At 40.8% G+C, this 19,563-nt stretch overlaps 1 protein-coding gene across 1 annotated transcript in view; it reads left to right on the top strand.

Annotated features, from left to right (window-relative positions):
- Positions 1-19,563, top strand: part of FAM184A (family with sequence similarity 184 member A) — a gene marked incomplete at both ends in the record, with an annotated part of 111,216 nt that overhangs the window by 84,679 nt on the left and 6,974 nt on the right. Inside the window, 5 exons of the mRNA XM_080938449.1 lie at positions 7,721-7,933; positions 10,008-10,161; positions 13,084-13,211; positions 14,529-14,713; positions 15,149-15,295. Coding sequence (XP_080794575.1) covers positions 7,721-7,933; positions 10,008-10,161; positions 13,084-13,211; positions 14,529-14,713; positions 15,149-15,295 — 827 coding nt within the window. The remainder of the gene's footprint in view (positions 1-7,720; positions 7,934-10,007; positions 10,162-13,083; positions 13,212-14,528; positions 14,714-15,148; positions 15,296-19,563) is intronic.

A 19,563-nucleotide genomic window follows, 5' to 3' on the forward strand; every position in this document is an offset into this window, starting at 1 on the left:
TGGGTCTCTTCTGCTCTTTGGGGAAACCTGTGTCCTGCAGCTTTTCGTGTGCAACAGATGAGTGCTTAGGTGCAGCTATCTGAAGGACTCGAGCAATAACCTTTCTGTGCCTTTTGGTAACCCTCATATTTTACACTGGACTCGGGTCACGTGTTCTAACCTTAAGCATCCTGCACAGGTAAGTCGGCAGGCCCATAAATCCGTCAAATACTTTAAGGATTATCTATTCCTGTTATTATCTAACCCTACTGATATCCTACTTATCCGATGTGTGTGGATCGTTTACACCGTGTCTTAAATTTCTCCTCAGAACTGTTTTTGTGTGCACATGTTATAACTGATGTTTTGTGTTTCACACTCCATTTTACTCCTCCTCTCTCTGACTCGGTCGGTTTCTGAATGTCCCCTTTCTCCTGTGATCTTTCCTCATAGCGGCACTGTCTGGGTGAAGCTTTGCATAAGTCTATCAACAATGTAAGTGAGCTGCACTTACAGTTTGTGCACAAGGCATGTTGCTCTTCTGGTTTTGCATAACAACATTGCTTTGAAGCTTTAACTTATACAAAAGTAGACTTTGGCACACATGTAGATTTTATTTTTTGCATATGGATACTAATGATCTCTAACTTTCAACAGTTCATTTGTGTATGTGCATACATCTACCATATTGTCTTATTAAGTGTATTTCATGATGAAGCGAAGCTAGATTTTCATCTTATATATAAAATTCATTATTTTACTGTTAACCTTGAAAGGCAGAGTCATGTCCCTGAAAAATATTAACTAGTTGATTATCAGAAATGGGAATAAATGCAAAATGTGTTTTCTTTAGTTAAAATTTTATTTTTAAAGAAAGCATTAATAGACTTTACTTAAAAGGAATAGGTATTTGGGAAAGTTCATAAAATTTAAATATATTTTATATTTCAATATCATAATTTTTAACACATGAGGTAACTCCCTTTCCTAATAATTGGCAAAAGAATTATGTTTGATTTTTATGTAGACACATGTGCAGAAATTAAGCTTCAAAATAATCATTTATATGTTTTTCTTTATCTTTCAAGAAAATAATGAGACTTATCTGCATATCACATCCCATTAATACCTTGTCCTTCTTCATGAAATTACAGAGCTGAATGTCTCTGAATGTGTTCCTTGGCTCCTTGATACCTCAGGGCAGAGGTCAGTACATTTCTTCTGGAAAAGGCCTGTAGTAATGAGTATCTTTTCTCAGGTAGTGGAGGATGAAAATCCTAAAGGTGACCATGACCTTTGCTGCTCTCCTGTGAATCACTCACTCACTGGAGTGTCAGACAGAGGGGCAGCTATGTTCCCGTGTACCTACTCATGAGAAGACTGTAGCCTGCCCATGCTTTTCCAGACAGATCAAAGTCTGAGTCTACATGTGTACCATGAAACTTTAATATCCTCATTTTCTACCACCTGAGAAAAGCCAACTCTCCAATCAAATAAGTAAATTTTAAAAAATCAATATGATTCACTTAAAATAAATGACAGGTATATTTATCTTAATTTTGCTGAACAGGAAATGCTACATTTAAACATTCTTGTTAACATTGAAATCGAATAGCTTCGAGTAATAATTTTGACTTGATCATTTCAGTTTTGAGCTAATACCCAATTTTTTTGGCATACTTGTTGATTGGGATAAGAACCCAAATTGGATGTGATTACTATCGAAATGAAGGACATTGTATCTCAGAACACTTTGGTGACATAACTTTTCCCCTTAGGGGCTAAAAGTACACTAGTTTAATATAAACTAGATGATCGACTTAATAGAAGTGAAAGTACATTATTTTAAATGCCTACTTATACCTGATGGGAACATCTTCATACATTTCCTAAGGAAAAAATAGCACTAAATATTATTAAACACTCCTTCTTTAATTAACGCCCTGATGTGACATCATAATTGTCATTGTTCTCCTTTCACCCTCACCATGCATAACCAACCTGAGTCGTGTTCATGCACCACTGGAGGCAGGCGCTCCTCACCCACCATGTGACCCAGCTTCCCAAGAGGAAGTTCATGCTTAGCGAGAGGTGGCTTCTCATAGGCCATCCTTAAAAACATCACTCGATTGCTAAAACATCTCTTCTTTACAGGTGCTTTCTAGTTTGCTTTAGTTAAGACTGAGAAGATAACAGGGAACATAATTTATAGCATCTCTGGGAAAAATCAAGAAGTGTCCCTGAGGCTCTTAATTGCTAATTTTAGTTTAGAATCTTCCAAGACAGCCCTTCCCTGGAATCGACAAACAGAAGTTTTTCAGAATGGCCATAATTTTATGATCTGAAATATATTCTTCTTTTTAAAATGTTTTTAACTGAAATATGATTTTATCACTTACCTCCTCCTTGGATTCTTTAATGATAGCATATTAATAGTCTTTAAAAGAAAAGCATTAAAATGTTTCAGCACCAATAATCTATAATTGTTCATAAAAATGTATGTAAGTCATTGACATACTGATAAATTATAATTATTGTTCTCTACTAATCCGAATTTAGCAGTTTTTAGTGTTGGTTTCAATACTTAAAAGTACTAAAGTTCATCCTTTTTACAATTAAGCTGGAATGACTTTCAATAATCCTAGCTATGTACAGGTGTTAAAGAGAGGCCCTTGTTTTAATCCCAGCCAAATGTGAAACATGCTAACTGACATTGAGGTAAGGGAGACAGGCAGGAAGCAGTGACTGCCGAGAGAGGGAGGCGCCATTGTGAGCACCAGGGCGGTCTTCTGTGCCTATCATCAGAGCACTTGGGAGGAGAGGTGGAAAAATGAACAGAGAGAAAATTGTGTATATGGCGGCCTACACCTGTAAGTCCAAGACCAGCCGAGGTAATTAGGTGAGACTCTGGCTCATAAACTACAAGCAAAGAAAGCAAGGAGAAAACCAGTCATGTATCTGAACACCTTGTATTCCTTATAAATGCCATTTCAGAGGGCATTGAAAAGTAAAAGAATACACTCACTGTTCCCTCTAAAGGGGAAAAAATCACTTAACATCGTCAGATAAAGCCCAGGGCACGTTCATCCTCAGGAGGCCACCCAGAGCTGGCTCTCAGAATTCTGCTTTGTCAGCACACTGTCATGACCACAGCGGTATCTTCTTTGTTCTCTGACACACTTGGACATGTGCTCCTAAAGCTTTAAATACTGAGGGGATTGTTTTAAATGTGCCCAGAGTCCACATAAGAACTTTAGTATATAGGACATATAAATCACTCTTTTATAAGATAGATTATGTATATTTGGTGAAAATTATCAGTTTATACTCGACACACTTTTTTATAAATCAAGCAGAATGAAAATAACTTATTCCATCGAGACAAACTGAACTACATCTCCAGCCTGAGTCTCTCTACTTGATGCCCTCCAGAGTGTTTGCCATGTACAATGCACACTTACCTTGGTAATTGGAAACAAATCTATTGATCAGCCTATTGATCAGCCTGAACCTAGTTGTAATGTGCAGAACCAGAATCTCAGAGGGTCAGGAGATTAACAAACAGCTAGATTCCATGTCTTGAGGACAGATTGTATACTTTCTGTGCTCTTTAACTCCAGTACTAAGGCTAAAAGAAGGAGAGGATTAAAAATTCAGCATCACTTTAAAAACAAAAAGTTTGTAGGTTTTGCCTGGTATCCTGTCCCATCGGCCACATGTCAGCCACCTTATATTTGAACTACTAGATTTACATTTAGAGCTAATAACACAGTCTAAATAGATTAGAATACTAATAAGTTACTAATTGGCTAGATTGGCCCTGGTCTTTATGTTGAGCAGCTCCCACGGGTACACGTGAAGGACCCCACATACAGGTAGAGCTTCCTCCTATAAAACAAATCACATATCTTAATGTGTTTTCTCTCTGACATTTCTACAAACTTATGTCGTTAACACCATATTTTCTAAAAGAGTCAAAGTTCTCTTTTCAAAAGCCATTGTTAAGTGGTAGAGACCAGAGAATGGCTGTCAGCACAGATAAATCTTTTAAATTGTTTACAACACATAGAACACATTACCTCACCACACCTATATCGACTGATAAGGGTTTTCAAATAAAGATCAGTTTTTCTGAAATAAAAAGCTCTCATGTTTTTCTAAAATACAGCTGGCAGGATAGCTCAGCAGCTAAGATCATTGGCTCTTTTTCCAGAGGACATGAGTTCGATTCCTAGCACCCACACAGTAGCTCACAACCCTCTGTAACCCTAGTTACAGGAGGCTCTTTTGACCCCTTCAGCATTGCATGCATGTGGTGTGCAAAGACATAACAAGGCAGGCACAGCACCCACACACATAAAAACCAATCCATCTCTGTAAGAAGTAAATGGATAAAGCGTTCAAAGCTGGAACACATAAAGATGCAGACACCATGCAGTACTTAATTTGAGTATGATATGCAAATCAAAGCACCCGGTGTTTCTCATTCACTCTTCAACAAGTAGCTTTGTGCTCTATGGCAATATTATTAATCAAGGTTTTCCAAACATCTAATGCAGACCCCATCCCTGTTTTATGTTACTCTGAATTAAAGCTACTTGATGTTTTTATGCAGTGTATATCTACATTAAACTCAAATGCTTAAATAATTGCTATAAAACTTTCGTTCATCTCACATTGCTTTAAAACGTTAGTTTGGATTACACTGCTTTGCTTGTTACCCGTCCTTTCTAATGGTATGCAATTTTCCCGCCAAATAAAGGCCGATTTCCTTATTGCTGCCTTACTAATATGTTTTTTTTTTTTGCAGTGCTGCATTGCATGATAAGGCCTTCTGCATATAATTCATGTTGCTGCATTGAACATGAATGTGAATACTGTAGTGTTTTTTCGCTTCCAATATTAAGAATACTAAGTATATTTGACTACTAAATTGCATGGTGTCTATCTGCATATAATATAATGCCTATTACTTTCTAGAGTGTGTCTGTATATTCAGATATTAATCATACAATCTAAGTTGGAAAATAGTATTTTAGAGTTCTTTTAAGGTAAAGTATATAATAGTGCACAGTATTTAACAGGGAGAAAGTTTAAACTGCTTTTATTTAATTATACAATGTATGTGGCAATTCTTTTATAATAAAGTTTATTTCCTCATATGCTTCACCTTTAAATAGTGCAAGTCTAAGTCAATCTGCAATCAGACTAATAGAATTTGATGCAATGGGGTCCAGCTAACACAGTTGGAGTTATATAAAGGCAGTGACCATTTAAAGCATGTATCACAAAGATATAAAATATGTGTAAGGCAGGGGCTGGCTTCTTACTAACCTAAGCATTCAGAGCAGTGTTTCTTGCCCTGCGGGTAGTGACCCTTTGGGGTCACATATCAGATGTTTACATTACGACTCATAATGGTGGCCAAATTACAGTTATGGAGTCTTAGCATCGATAATTTTATGTTCAGCTGGGTCACCACAACATGAAGAACTGTATAAAAGGGTCACAGCATTAGGAAGGTTGAGAGCCATTGGTGTAGAGAATAAGATCTGGGGCTCTTGGCAGCCCAGATAGTACCTCCGGGCAAAGCAAAGTTGTATGCTTACCCTCTGCAGGTGAATGCAGGCTGTGCAGGGCATACAGCGTAGAGAGGAACAGGCTAGTTCCATTTCAGTTCCCACTAAAGGAACTTACAGTGCCAAGGAAGAGCTTCGAGAATATCAGTTAAGGTCACCCATGTGACACACACTGTCCCCAACTTTCCCATATGTATTCTAGCAAGCTAACACCACAGAAACACAAGGCAGTCACCATGAGATCCAACCTGAAGCTGAGATTCTACCTGTAAGAGGCCTTTTCTCTTGGAAGACCCCACTGGCTGGGCAGAGGAGGATTCTGTTGATTACAGATCGGTGTCAACCGTCATATTTACTGCAGTTGCATTTTATGCATTGCCCTGTCTTTCTGGGCTCTCCTTAGTAGTCATTCCATCCTGGTGGGCCGTTTATAAAATGCCGAGTACATAAACTAAAATCCTAGGCCACAGGATTATATGCTATGCAATTTTCCTAGCATTATCTGTTGCTATGATTTGTTTTAAAATGATTTTAGCTATGCATGGCAGTTCACACCCATAATCTCCGAACTCAGATGGACTGCTATAAACTCCAGGCTAGCCTGGGCTGCAAAGTGAGACCCTGTCTCCTCACACTTTTAAGAAGTTGAATTGCCTGGAGTCAAAGACTCTATAAAACTTCTGAAACATGCCATTATATACAAATTAATAATTCATAAAATTCCAGCAGTCAAAACGGCTTCTTTGGGAATCCATAATGACACATCAAACATTTACACCAGTTGTGTTATTTCTCACCATGGCTTGTCTTGTTCCATGATGTCATGTGTTGACTATTTTATTAATCCTTATTTGTAACTTTGTCCCAAACCCTTCCTCTTATCTCCCCTTGTGTCCCTGATGAGACCTGGGTCTTTCTTTCTTTGGAGCTTTCTTTGTGAAACATGCTGAGTAGCGAGTTCCTCTTCTGTTGGCTTTGGAAGCCATGAACACCATTTTACTTTTGTAGAAGTGGATGACATCTTACGTTGTTTACAAGACATATTTCACAACTTTTTATCTGGACTCTAAGTTCCCCTTCTCTTCAGACTTCTAGAGTAAGACTGACTTAGACCATTTCAGGTTAAAATAGCCTGGGGATGTGAGCAGAAATAGATAAAATTAAACAGTGTTTATGTGCATATAATACACACACCACTTTTGCTCACACGTCCTTTGTCCTTTGAAAAATCTTCATTTGAATTAAAACAGCCAGAGGTGATGCTTGACATACAAAGGCTGACCGTTTTGGCTCTCCGAAGGAGCAATAAATCACTTCCCAGTTCTTACCCTTCTTCCAGAGGCCCTGGGTTTGGCACACAGCGTTCATGCCTAGTAGCTTATAGCTGCCTATAGTCTCAGCTCCAGGGGATAGGATAAGATGTCCTCTTCTGGCTTCTGTGGGCATCATCACAAATGTGTGTGTGTGTATATACAAAGTAAATAACAACCAGACCAATCTCTCTTTTGAGAGTATCTCAAATAATCTTGACTAACACTTACTGTACTGTTTCTTCTATGCCAGAAGATGCTCTGAGTGCAGGCCTGTCGTGTGGAAATGCTCCATTTCCACACAGTGGTGCAGCACAGATGCTAGTAGAGGAGGCAGCCCTTCAGTCTGAGCCCACAATCCTAGTAACCTTTAGTCAATCTCCTCAGAGCTACCTTACCTTACAGTGGTGTTAGTTGCCTCCTGTTTCTGTTCTAATTATAAATATTATATGTACCGCATATTATTGGAGCAGTTATATCTGCATCATTTTATAAGTCTGGTAATTAGACTGTTTTCAGGATAATTTCTGAAGAAAGACTTAAACTGGCGATAACTCAAGATCAGACTTCTGGGCTAGCAAGATGGCTCAGCTTATAAAGTGTTTCCTTCAAGCCTGGGAACCTGAATTCAATTCCTGTAGCCCACATCAAGGTAGAAGGAGGGAACCAACTCCATGCTCCTTCCCTTTGACCTCTACATACACACATCCAATAATATCAATGCACTGGGTTTTTATGTAGAACACTTAAGATGATAGTTCATCAGACCTGCTGACCTGCTCTTCCCCTTGGGTCAGCAGTCTGTGAAGCATGCCTTGTGTTCAGTCTCTGTCCTGTGTGTCTCTGGTATAGATCTCCCTGCTCAAGCAGAACCTGGAGCTGCAGCTTTGCCAGTCACAGACATCTCTGCAGCAGCTGCAAGCGCAGTTCACGCAAGAGCGCCAGCGACTCACGCAGGAGCTGGAAGAGCTAGAGGAGCAGCATCAGCAGAGGCACAAGTCCCTCAAAGAGGCACACGTCCTAGCTTTCCAGACCATGGAAGAAGAGAAGGAAAAGGAACAAAGGGTAAGGTTCCAGGGAAATGTGTTCAAGGACCGTCCAAACAATTGATGATAGTTAGTGTTAGATTTCTTTCTTAACAGTCTGTGGTCTGTATGCAGCACAGTGTGAGCCTAACATTTGAAAATCAATCACCAGCCTTAGCATCTTAAGAATTACATTGGAACTCCAATACGCCCCCCCCCCCGTCTTTAACATTATACATTGTTTGATTAAACTGTTCTCCAGGGTCTGAGTGCTTAATCACACTCACACACACACACACACACACACACACACACACACACACACTAATTGCACATAATAACAGATAGATTAGAATAGAGCTAACATTCTGTTCGTCTATCATGATGCCAAGCTGAGCACATCTTTAGCATCTCGAAGTTAACAGTTGCCATTGTCCTGTGCATAGTGTATTATCACTGTAACAGTATTTCACCAAAATTTTTGAGACAGAGGCTCATGTGCCCAGCCTAGCCTGGAACTCACTCTGTGGTTCGATTTGAACCCCTGATCCTCCTGCGTCAGCCTCTTTAGTGCTTAGATTACAGATGTTTGTCATCACACTCAATTTTTATCAAATTCTAAATTTGTTTTTAATATGAGCCCACAAAGAAGAAGGAGGAGGAGGAGGAAGAGAAGAAGAAGGGGGAAGGGGGAAGGAAGGGGAAGAAGGAGAGGGAGATGGAAAAGAAGAAAGAAGTGGACCCATGGGATGACTTGTTTCTTCATCTTGAATTTCCCCCTTATATAATTTTATTATAATTCTAAAGCTAATATGAAAAATTATAACTGTGATAACCTAAAAGGGATTTAAACTAAGTGAATATATTACTGTATCATCATATTCTTAATTTTTCCTTTGTGTGTCAGTGTGTGTGTGTGTGTGTGTGTATATGTGTGTGTGTGTGTGTGAGAGAGAGAGAGAGACAGAGAGAGACAGAGAGAGAAGAGAGAGAGAGGAGTGAAGGGGGAGACAGAGAAAGGGAGCACACATATACACTTGCACGTGTGTATATAGAGACCAGATGTTAATACCAAGTTTCTTACTCTCCTGCTCCCTTGTTTGACTTGGTTTTGTTTTAATAAGACATGCGATGCCTATCACTGGGCCAGGCGTTCACTGATTGACTAATCTGGCCAGTGAGTCCCGGAGATCTTCCTGTCTCCTCCTCCCAGTGCTGTGCTTACATGTGTGCAATGCCCTGCCTGTCTTCTGACACGGGTGCTGGTCATCTAAGTGCAGGCTCCAGGCTAAAGAGATGGCTCAGTGGGTAAAATGTTTGCCACTCCACCATAAGGACCCGAGTTCATATCCTTGGAACTCTTGTACAGCCATTCACACTAGTTTGCAGCTATAATCCCAGTGTCCTTATGGTAGGATAGAAGATGGGGACAGGAGATATTCCAGAAGCCGCAATATACACACGCTTATGTATAAGCACAGACACAATTAAGTAAGTCAACAAGTCCAGGTCCTTAGGCTTGCACAGCAAAAGTATGACTCACATTTCCTAAACCATTTCCCACACCCCTGTTATATTCTATGCTAGAATCTCTGGGTATCTCCACATAGCTATTACTTTGCTTAATTTTTTCCACAGAGTAGGGTATTTGCACTTCATAGAAAATGCTGCAGAAGATTGGCTGAAGTGATGTCTCATAACCCGTCACTGTGCTTAGGCAAATCTGAAGACTAGGCTTTGTGTCGTTTTCTTAGTAACACCCTCCTCTCCTGACTGTGTGCACAAGATTTTATTTTCCTTAGTTTTCAGTAATTTGTATCCTTAGCAAGTTGAGAAAATGATTTCATTTGAAAACAGCCTGAAGCTAAAGGTCTGAATTTCAGATTTCAAAAAAAAAAAAAAAAAAAAAAAAAAAAAAAAAAAAAAATGTGTTGAGCCAAACTGACTTCATAATTAATCGTTTTCTACTGAATTTGTTTTCCAGTTACATTATTTGATTTTTATGAAAGTAAACTAAGGCGGCTTACACTTCTTAACTCCTAGGCTCGTGAACTGTTGTCTACTTTGCTGTGTTCTCACATAATAATGTAATGTCGTTGGCTTCCCCCATGTAGGCTCTGGAGACTCACTTGCAGCAGAAACATTCTGCAGAGCTGCAGTCACTGAAAGACGCACACCGAGAGTCCATGGAGGGCTTCCGCGTGGAGATGGAGCAGGAGCTTCAGACCCTCCGGTTTGAATTAGAGGACGAAGGCAAAGCTATGCTTGGTATTGTGGACAGGATTAGAACCTTGCCTTACTTATTCGTACGTTCCTCTATCGCAACCGTCAACAGAAAGCACCAAGCTGTGTATTTAAGTTTGGAACACCAAGATGACTGCCTAAGCGAGCCACAGACTCTACTTGATGCTACTGTGTGAAGAGGCAGGCAGAGTACAGGGGAGTGGGTCCTGCGTCCTCTGCCCTCTGCGAAGGCAGTGCTCATAAATGTTTGTCTGTCTTCATGAACCTAAAGGGAGGCAGGACACTTAGGGATCCCAGAAATTAGCCACTGGCCAGTAGCCCCCCAAACACCCACCCCTGCACCCCACATATGCATCCCCACCTCTCCCCTCACCTGTACCCACATCCATGTACCCATGCAGACACACACACACACACACACACACACACACACACAGACACACACACACACACACACACACACACACACACACACACGAGCACCTTGAGTTACCATCTTGCAATCTACAACCATTGTACAAATGACTCATTTCCCCACCACCACCACCAGTACTGGACATTGTGACCATGTGCCAGGTTTGCTGATAGGAGTGTCATAATATCTCACTGTAGTTTTACTTTACGGCTCTATGGTGGATAGAGATGCTGAATAGTTTTCATGTTCTCATCAGCTTCACGTCTTCCTTTTTGGTTGGATCCTTCCCTGTTGATGCTGAGTTTTAGGTGTTCTGCTCATCTATTGTAGATGGCAGCCTTGTGTCAGGACCCTTTGGGTCTGTTTACCCCATCACTCCCATGAGAATACTCTTCCTGAGCTCACCACTGACTTGAGCTTAGCTTCCCTGACTGGTTCCCATCTCATTTTCTCCATGTGTACATCTGGCACCTTGGCCTTTTGGGTCTTCCTGCTCTTGGTTTCCATGTTACTATGTATTCTCTCTGCAATGATTTTATTTTATCTGTATCCTTTACTGTTGAGAGCCTTTTGTGCCGCACCCAAACATGGCGCCGGCTTCCCGCCGATGACTCAGCAAACAGAGCTGTTGCCCAGCCCGAGAGACATAGCACACATGTGTCACAGACATCACAGCCCGCTCTCGGGGCATGCTAATGAGTTACTGGAGGGCGCACCAATCAGGTAGAGACACGAGTCTCCTGGGCATACATAAGCAGTGCATTTTCCTTCCACGTGGTCCCCTGCTCAGAGTATTGTACAATAAAGTTTGTTCACAGAGGAATCCTGTTGTCGCACGCCATTCCTGCTGGTGGGATGTGGGGCGTGCGACACTTTACTTTCATGGACCAGTCCTGGTCCATGTGTATCCATTAGATATTTTCCTTAGAATTCAGTCCTAGCTTTTTTGTCTTTAGCCTTTTCATTTTTATCTACCTCCACATCTTCAGCTGACACCTTTGTGCCGGGGACGTCAAATGGGTGTTTCTAGATCAAGCTTCTTGTTTTCGTACATTAAATTAGTATCTGTTGCTACATGTTGAGACATTGATTTTTCAGTAGATCTTAAAGTATGATCTTTTCATCTCTTCATTGTCCAAGGTCCACGTGTCTGTCCCCATACTTCCCACTGACTAACAGTGTCAATTTACTGAGTTGTCAGACCGGGAAAATGGCAGCAACGTGGTTTTTTTATTACCACATCCTGCCTGCCGGTTCTTCTTAAATCCTTTTTATGCCTGTTTCCTCTGCTCTAGTCCTTCTGTCATGCTTACTCCAAGGCCGTATGATTGCTTTTCTTTTTTAATCCATATGATTTTTCCTGTTGATATTTACTTTATGCATATGAACATTTTGCTTACATATATTACTTATATGTCTATGCAGTACATGCATGCTTGGTGCCCTCACAGGTCAGAAAAGGATGTTGAATCCCCTAGAATTGGAGTTCGAGAAAACTGTGTGCCGCCACATGGGTGCTGGGAATCACTCCTTGGTCCTCTGCAAGAACAAGTGTTCGTAACTGCTGAGCCACCTCCCTAGGCCTTTATATTTTTTGGAAAGGTGGTTATCATAACCTTCCTCCTGACTTGCCTTCTCTCAGCTGTCAGAGGACACTGTGAAACGTTCATTCCTCACACAAGACTGCCATCTCTAAGTCCATCCATGGTCCTTCATGACAGAATCTGGCAAGTTTTTCTACTAAAGAAGCCCTTCACACAGTGACAGTCTTTGTGATCCACCCCTGCCACCGACTCCCAGAAACCTGGGTATTTTTACCACTGAGCTTTCATTATCCTTAATGTTAACATCTGATTCCCACTTAGTTTCCTGGCATAGTGTCTTTGCTCCTGACTTGTGAAGCTACAGAGACAGTGTCAAATTGGATTCTTTCCTAGGATAGTGTGGTCAATCAATAACTGTTTGTGCAGTGGGTGAAATGATTAAGTCCTGGGCCAGGCAGAATGCGTGCCTGTAGCCCTGGTATGTGGGAGAGATACAGGAGAGTCCAGATTTCAAGGCCCCAACTGCATAGTTTGCAGTGGCCAAACCAGCCTAGGCTATATGAGATCCCTCCTTTAAAAAAATTAAAAATCAATTCCAAACTCAAATGCATGTGACAACTGTCCTCCAATCATTAGGAGTATTTATCAGCCAGTACTTTGAGTGGTCTAGGGACACTGTGAAAAAATTCCTACTGGGAGGAAAGTTGCCTCCTAAATAATTTGTTAGTGTACAACTCTAAATTCCTCATTGTTTTAATACTATCAAACAGTAAAGCCTTTAATCTCCAGTTTGTGTCCAAACCAAGTTCACAAAAAAACCCCACCTTTGTCATTTAAGCTCGTGCCATTTTCCACATCCTCAAGCAAAGCTACACAGATTCCAAATATACCACAGTATATGATAGTCTATGTTACGCACATTCACCAGTGTCTGAATTTTAAACGGTATATTCTGGATCTTTCCACCCCCTTTTCTTTGCGTTCCAGCTTCCTTGCGTTCTGAACTAAACCATCAGCACGCAGCTTCGATCGATTTATTACGGCATAGCCACCATCAGGAACTGGCAGCAGCTAAAATGGAACTAGAGCGAAGTATAGACATCAGTCGAAGGCAGGTAAGCGTGATCACTCTGTACTGGGTCCTTAGATCTGGGTCCCCAACCCTCATGCTGGCAACGGCACTTGGTAGGAGCTGCTAGCTGCACATGGATGAAAAGGTTTCTTTTTTCAGAGGAAATGAACAACCCTACTTTTGTACACCGGTTATAAAATGACATTTTATTTTATGACCTCTGTTTGCAATGAGATCTGACAACCGCCAAGAGTAAGGGGAGCAATTCAGCAGGACTAGCCATGACAGCGCGCCGTCCTGTGTCTGGCAGGGCCATTGTGGTAGTTGGTACCCACATAGCCCAGGCTTGTCTGCTGCACCCAGGAAACTACATTTTCAATCTTATGTGGTTTAACTTAACCAAATTGAACACCTGCACTGAATGACACAACCATACAGAAGGAGAAGGTCCTCAAGAAGAGAAGATAGCTCATATTCCTGACATACGGCTCAGTGACAAAGGCTCACACTTTTCAAACTTTACCCAGCATCCGTTCTTCTACTATGATGATCTGTGATTGTGGAGATGTGTGTTCATGGCAAGACACAGCAGTAGGCACTGGGCAGAGAAAGCTGCTGTTGGCTCATTACAGCCCTGTTGCTTCTACCATGTTAAGTGCTCAGCCTGGAGTTGTACCTTCTAACCGTGGAGAAAGTTACTTTTTTCAATTGTTCCTGCAGTAAAGTTGACAATGTATACTTTAAAGAATTCATAGAAAACACTGGCTGCAGATCCTTTCTAGATAGATGTATGGACAGCCCTGAAAGCAACCGAAATCTGCCCATCCAAACCATGGTGTGTGTGTGTGTGTGTGTGTGTGTGTGTGTGTGTGTGTGTGGGTGTGTGTGTGTGTGTGTATTGGAGGCCTCCCTAGATGAAAATCCTTTTAAGATTAAAAGACAATAGTACCAGCAGTTTACTACAAGATCTATACAACTTACTAAGAGACCCATGTTTTATTATTGAATATATATGTATGTGTATGTATATGCATAATCAGTCTGACATTGATTATAAACTATCTTTGAAATATCAGCTCATAAGTAGTGATTTCCTCTTTATAAAATAAGTGAACTAGGCCTTCATGTTCTTTCGGGTCCCTTAGAGCCCTGATATTACAACCATATTCCTGGAAGTACCTCTTAGCTATATGGACTGCAGACGGCCTTGAGGTTTTCTCATTTTGAGCAGTTCAGTTTGCTTCTGAAGCCCTGTCAGAATGATTACACTCCACATTCATAATTGTCACTTTCAGTCTGTCACACTAACGCAGAAAGCAAACGTGCAGAAAGTGTCTGGCAATTCTGTGTGTCCTTGCAGAGTAAGGAGCACATGTGCAGAATAAGTGATCTGCAGGAGGAGCTACGGCACCGGGAGCACCACATCACAGACTTGGACAAGGAGGTGCAGCACCTCCACGAGAACATTAGCACCCTAACCAAAGAACTGGAACTCAAGGGGAAAGAAATCCTCAGAATACGGAGTGAATCCAATCAGCAGATGAGGTATGCCAGCACTGACAGCAGAAAACGCTGTCGTCTAAACTGTTGCTGCAGAATGCTTAGCAATATGCCCCTATTTGTGTGACTAGTCCCTTCCCAGTAATCATACACAGAAGCTCACCTGCACTGTGTGTGTGCATATGATACCATCTGGAAAATGAAATGTCTGCACTTTGATAATATATTTAGTATTCATTAACTTTGGAAAATGGCCATCGTTAAAGATTTCTAAAGTTGTCTTAGAAAAAGCATCAAAGGGGACAAATTTTAACACTAACCAGAAGTCCATAGCAAACTCCGTAGCTTGTCTTAAGCTGTTTCCACTTATTTCCCATATATTATAACAAAACGGGGGCATTTCAAATCTGGTAGAGCATAGACGTTTTAAAAACCTTGACTTCAGAATAACATTTTCTTAACTAAACATAAATTAAACAGGTTGCATGAACAAGATTTAAACAAGAGACTTGAGAAAGAGCTGGATGTCATGACAGCAGACCACCTCAGAGAGAAAAATATCATGCGGGCAGATTTTAATAAGACTAATGAGCTACTCAAGGAAATAAATGCAGCTTTGCAAGTGTCGTAAGTTATATTGCATTCAAGAAAATTCATGTGTGGGTAATAAACTGAGGAGCACTGTGTCTAAGCTCAGTCTAACTGTTGGAATCTAAAAACAAAAATGGCGCTTAGTGAGGAAGGCGTAAGTACCGTATTTAGAAACAATTGCAGTGTGATGTGTGTGTTATTTAATTAGGATAAGGCCATTGAGTGATTTGTTTCATTTGCTGACACTGGTGTAGGTCTGCTAAAATAATGCACATGCCCCCTTCCACCATTGGTACATGGCTTCCATGATGACATCTCAAAGTGTGTTCACTATCTAATGTGAAGTTATTAGTACATTGTGAACAATAGAAATGTTCTACGCCTATGAATGAGGCAATGATGCATAATTTTACAACGCCCAAAACACCCTTCAAAGCAAGGATACACTTTAAACGATGTGTGTCCATTTAGCAAATCCCTGGTAGTTAGCAAAGACTTCATTTCCTATACGCGGGTACTGCTTGAATTCCTACAATCAGCATTTACATGGTTTTTTAACTTTAAAAATCTATAAAGTAAAATCATTGCAAATAATCATTCAAATTTAGTAACCCCATTATTTAAGTAAAAATTTGTGTGTATTTCTTAATGATCATTAAGAAGATTAATAGCCCCTGTCTTTCCAGGATCTTTACAAACTGCTGAAGATAAATCACTTTGAATTCAGTCTGTCTCTCTGACCTAACCCCTGGTCTGGTTTAGGTTACCTTGGTTGCCATCTGCCCTAAGCTGCTGCTAGTGTCTTACTCACTTTTCCAATTATCCAGAAACCTCAATAAAGTCAGAGTTAAGTCCCCAGCGCCCCAAGGGTCACACTGTCGGCTTTGTTGGGTTGTCATTCATCTGCATTTGTGCTGTTATATCTGTTTACGTCCCTCAGATAATAGATGCTGTCTTCACATCTTCTACCTGCATAACCACTCAGTCTCAGCAAGTACTCCATACATAGGTGCAAATACCTGTAGACACACTCGGTAGCAACAGGCCCCCATATTCTCTGGGATAAGGCACGCTTTCTGACAGACACATTTGCCTTCTTCCCATAAATGGGCGTATGCTAATGAGTCATGAATAAGTTTCATGAGGGTTCCCACTTAGTGAAGTTACCCATAAAATGCAGGGGAAAGAAATCATTCTGTCCAGAAACTTCGAGATTTGTTGTTGCTTTGATTACGGTCATTTTTTAGATGTATTTTTCAGCCCCTGTGGACTCGCAGCAGATCGTAAGTACAGCGTGCTTGGTGAGAAGCAGATAAAGTCAGCCCCGAGCCATTGCTCCCCCATTCCCCGTATACCAGACAGCCACCTGTACCATGGCTCCCTTCACATCCCGAGACAGCACACTCACACAAAGAATACCCTGTGTGTGTCTGTGTGTCCTGATTTCTCCTTAGGAATATCTGGTTTACAAAAAAAAAAAAAAAAAAATTTACAAAAAATTATTTGGAAAATTACTATTTGCTCCTTATGAAATTTTAACAGACTGCAAACGTTAACTTAATGTTTCTAAATTTTGATCTTTTGATAATTGAAGAATTATATTACTAGTAGGTAAGATATTTTGCCTTCTCTTTTAGAACTGGCATTCATTTTACTCTTTGCCTTTGGCATCACAGTGACCAGTCACACTTCTCTTTTTACCTGCTACCATTGTATAATTATCCTTTAGCTTTAGGAGGTCACTTGTTTAATTAGAGTCAAATTCTACATACTTATTTTTGACTGACATTGTTCCACAGGTTTCTACATGATAATGAAAACATTCTTTATTGGCCCCTCCAACTCTAGTAGCTATGAACAGTTATGGGACCACCTGAAGCACAGCCAGTGTGGCTGAGAATTGAACTCACCTTAGTTAATGTAAATTCACAGTAACAGCCCGGAGCTGCCCAGTTGTGTTATAAGCTACCCAGAACTCAGCTCTGATGTTTCAGATTCACTAAGTCCTGGTAAATCATTAGAGAGCTGGGAGGGGAACTGTAGAGGTTGATGAGTCAGCCTATGGACCAGAGGACAGTGCTGAGGAGACCCTGGATCTGGGAGAATGCAGAACAGGTTTAAAGGCATGCAGAAATAGTGCCAGAGTCTCTGTCTCTGAAGTGACTGTTAGGAATTGTACTCTCTAGTGCTGAGTATTCGGGTCCTCCTAGAGCTTTGTGGAAATCTGATTGTCTTGCTGTTATGCCTAAAAGAGCCTTACAGCTAGCCAGGTATAGTGGTGCATGCCTTTGATCTCTGGAGAGGCAGAGGCAGGTGGATCTCCGAGAATTCAAGGCCAGCCTGGTCTACATAGCAAGTTTCCGGACAGCTATGGCTGTTACACTGAGAAACCCAGTCTCAAAAACCAAGTAGTTGTTTTTTGTTTTGTTTTGTTTTTGTTTTTTTTTTTGTTTGTTTTTTGTTTTTTTTTTTTTTTTTTTGTCTGTGTTCTGCTTTGTTTTGTTGGACTTACCACGCAGTCTACTTTGATGAGCGTTGAGGACATCTGGAAGTAGCAATGGTGTTGTTCACACAAATCAAAGTTGGCCTGGAAATTATAGAAGTCCAACAGTAAAATGCTTCAATTCTCTATTTTATTTATATGTAACAGAATTCATAAAATGTGATTTTCGGGCTACCTGTGTCCTGATGATGCTATTGATCTGGTCTGAGGTCTCTAGTCATTCATTTTGTCAGATCTTCTAAAGCATCATGAGGTAGATGATAGCATAGGAAACTTCTCTGTATAGTTTTATAGTTTAATATATATAGGACTGCATTGTTTAGGAGCTGTAGACAATTGACCTGTACACACTCCCCCCCACACCACTCCCCAGAGAGAGAGAGAGAAAGAAAGAGAGAGAGAGAATGCTTGGCAGGAGTCCCAACAGTGTTCTGCTTCTCCTTCCTATTCAGCCTTTGTATTACTTTTAATGATAATTTAAAAACTCGATGAAAATAAAACTGGATTCCTGCTACCATGTTAATGCTCTGCAGACATGACTGTTATGAATTAGGGTCAAAAGTGTATTTCATAAAGGTCATTTAAGAAATACAGAACCAGCCTGTGGATAGTGATGTACTCCTTTAATCCCAGTACTCAGGAGGTAGGTCTCCTGAAATCAGTGAGTTCGAGACCAGCCTGGTCTACAGAACTAGTTCTAGGACAGCTAAAGTTACACAAAGAAACCCTGTCTTGGAAACACACACACACACACACACACACACACACACACACGCACACACACACACCTTAGCATTCATCCCCATCCCAATCTCTTAGTTGGTCTTTGCATTCAGCCGTTTGGTCTTTGGACGCAGCACTGTTGGTCTAGTGTTAGTCTAGTCCAAATAGAAAACCATCTACGAGTGTTGTCTTGAAGTGGATGTGGGGATGGTACCAAGAGCCCTCCTTGTGGAAGGTGGGATGGGATCCTTGAATATCTCTGAGCTCTACCTGGTTCACAACAGCCTGTTGTCCTCTCCTTTACTGCTTTCCTGTTTGCACTTAGAGATTGCTTCTTGTCAATACTATGTCTTCATTATTATCTAGTTCTTAATAAAATTGTTGCTGATGTAAAGATATGTTGTGGGGAGAATTAGCTTATAATAACGGAGGTAAAAAGTGTCTTAGCTAAGCTAGGTGCAGTGGTGTACACGTTTAATTCCAGGACTTGGAAGGCAGTGGTGGTAGATGAAACCCGAAAGCAGGGGAGATCTTTCCTGTACAATGAAAGGAGATTCCAAAACTATAAATGCTGATTAGATTCACTTTACTTTGACTGTCTTGCTCAGTGTTCTGCAATGAAATCAAGTAAGCCATCTTGGGTGGGTTGGGCTACAGGTTCTCTCAGCTGTTCTTGCAGTTCTAGGAAGTAGCTCCGCATCCATTCGCTTCCAACCACAAAGGCAGCATTCCAGTGACATCTTGTGGCTGCTTCAGCACATAGCCCTTAAACCTTTTTTGTTCTTTCTCACATAGTATAAATCTTACCAGTGTGTGTAAATACCTACTTTACACTGTATGTAAATAGCACTGAATGAGTTGGCCTACAAGAAAACATGATTATCTCCTTCCCTGGTGAGCCTTGAACAATTAGTTCTTATTGGTCAAGAATGTAGAACATTAAAACTGCATTCCCTACAAACTAAAACTAGAGGGTGTAATTCATGTTTGTCTTTTGTTCTCCCTTCCTTGGTATCTTTTTCTTGTTCCTTTTATATGTTATGTACCTCACCACACAGCATTGTGTTGCTGGTAACCA

The sequence above is a fragment of the Micromys minutus genome, assembly GCF_963924665.1.
Source record: "Micromys minutus genome assembly, chromosome: 25".
In the NCBI taxonomy this organism is placed as follows: domain Eukaryota; kingdom Metazoa; phylum Chordata; class Mammalia; order Rodentia; family Muridae; genus Micromys; species Micromys minutus.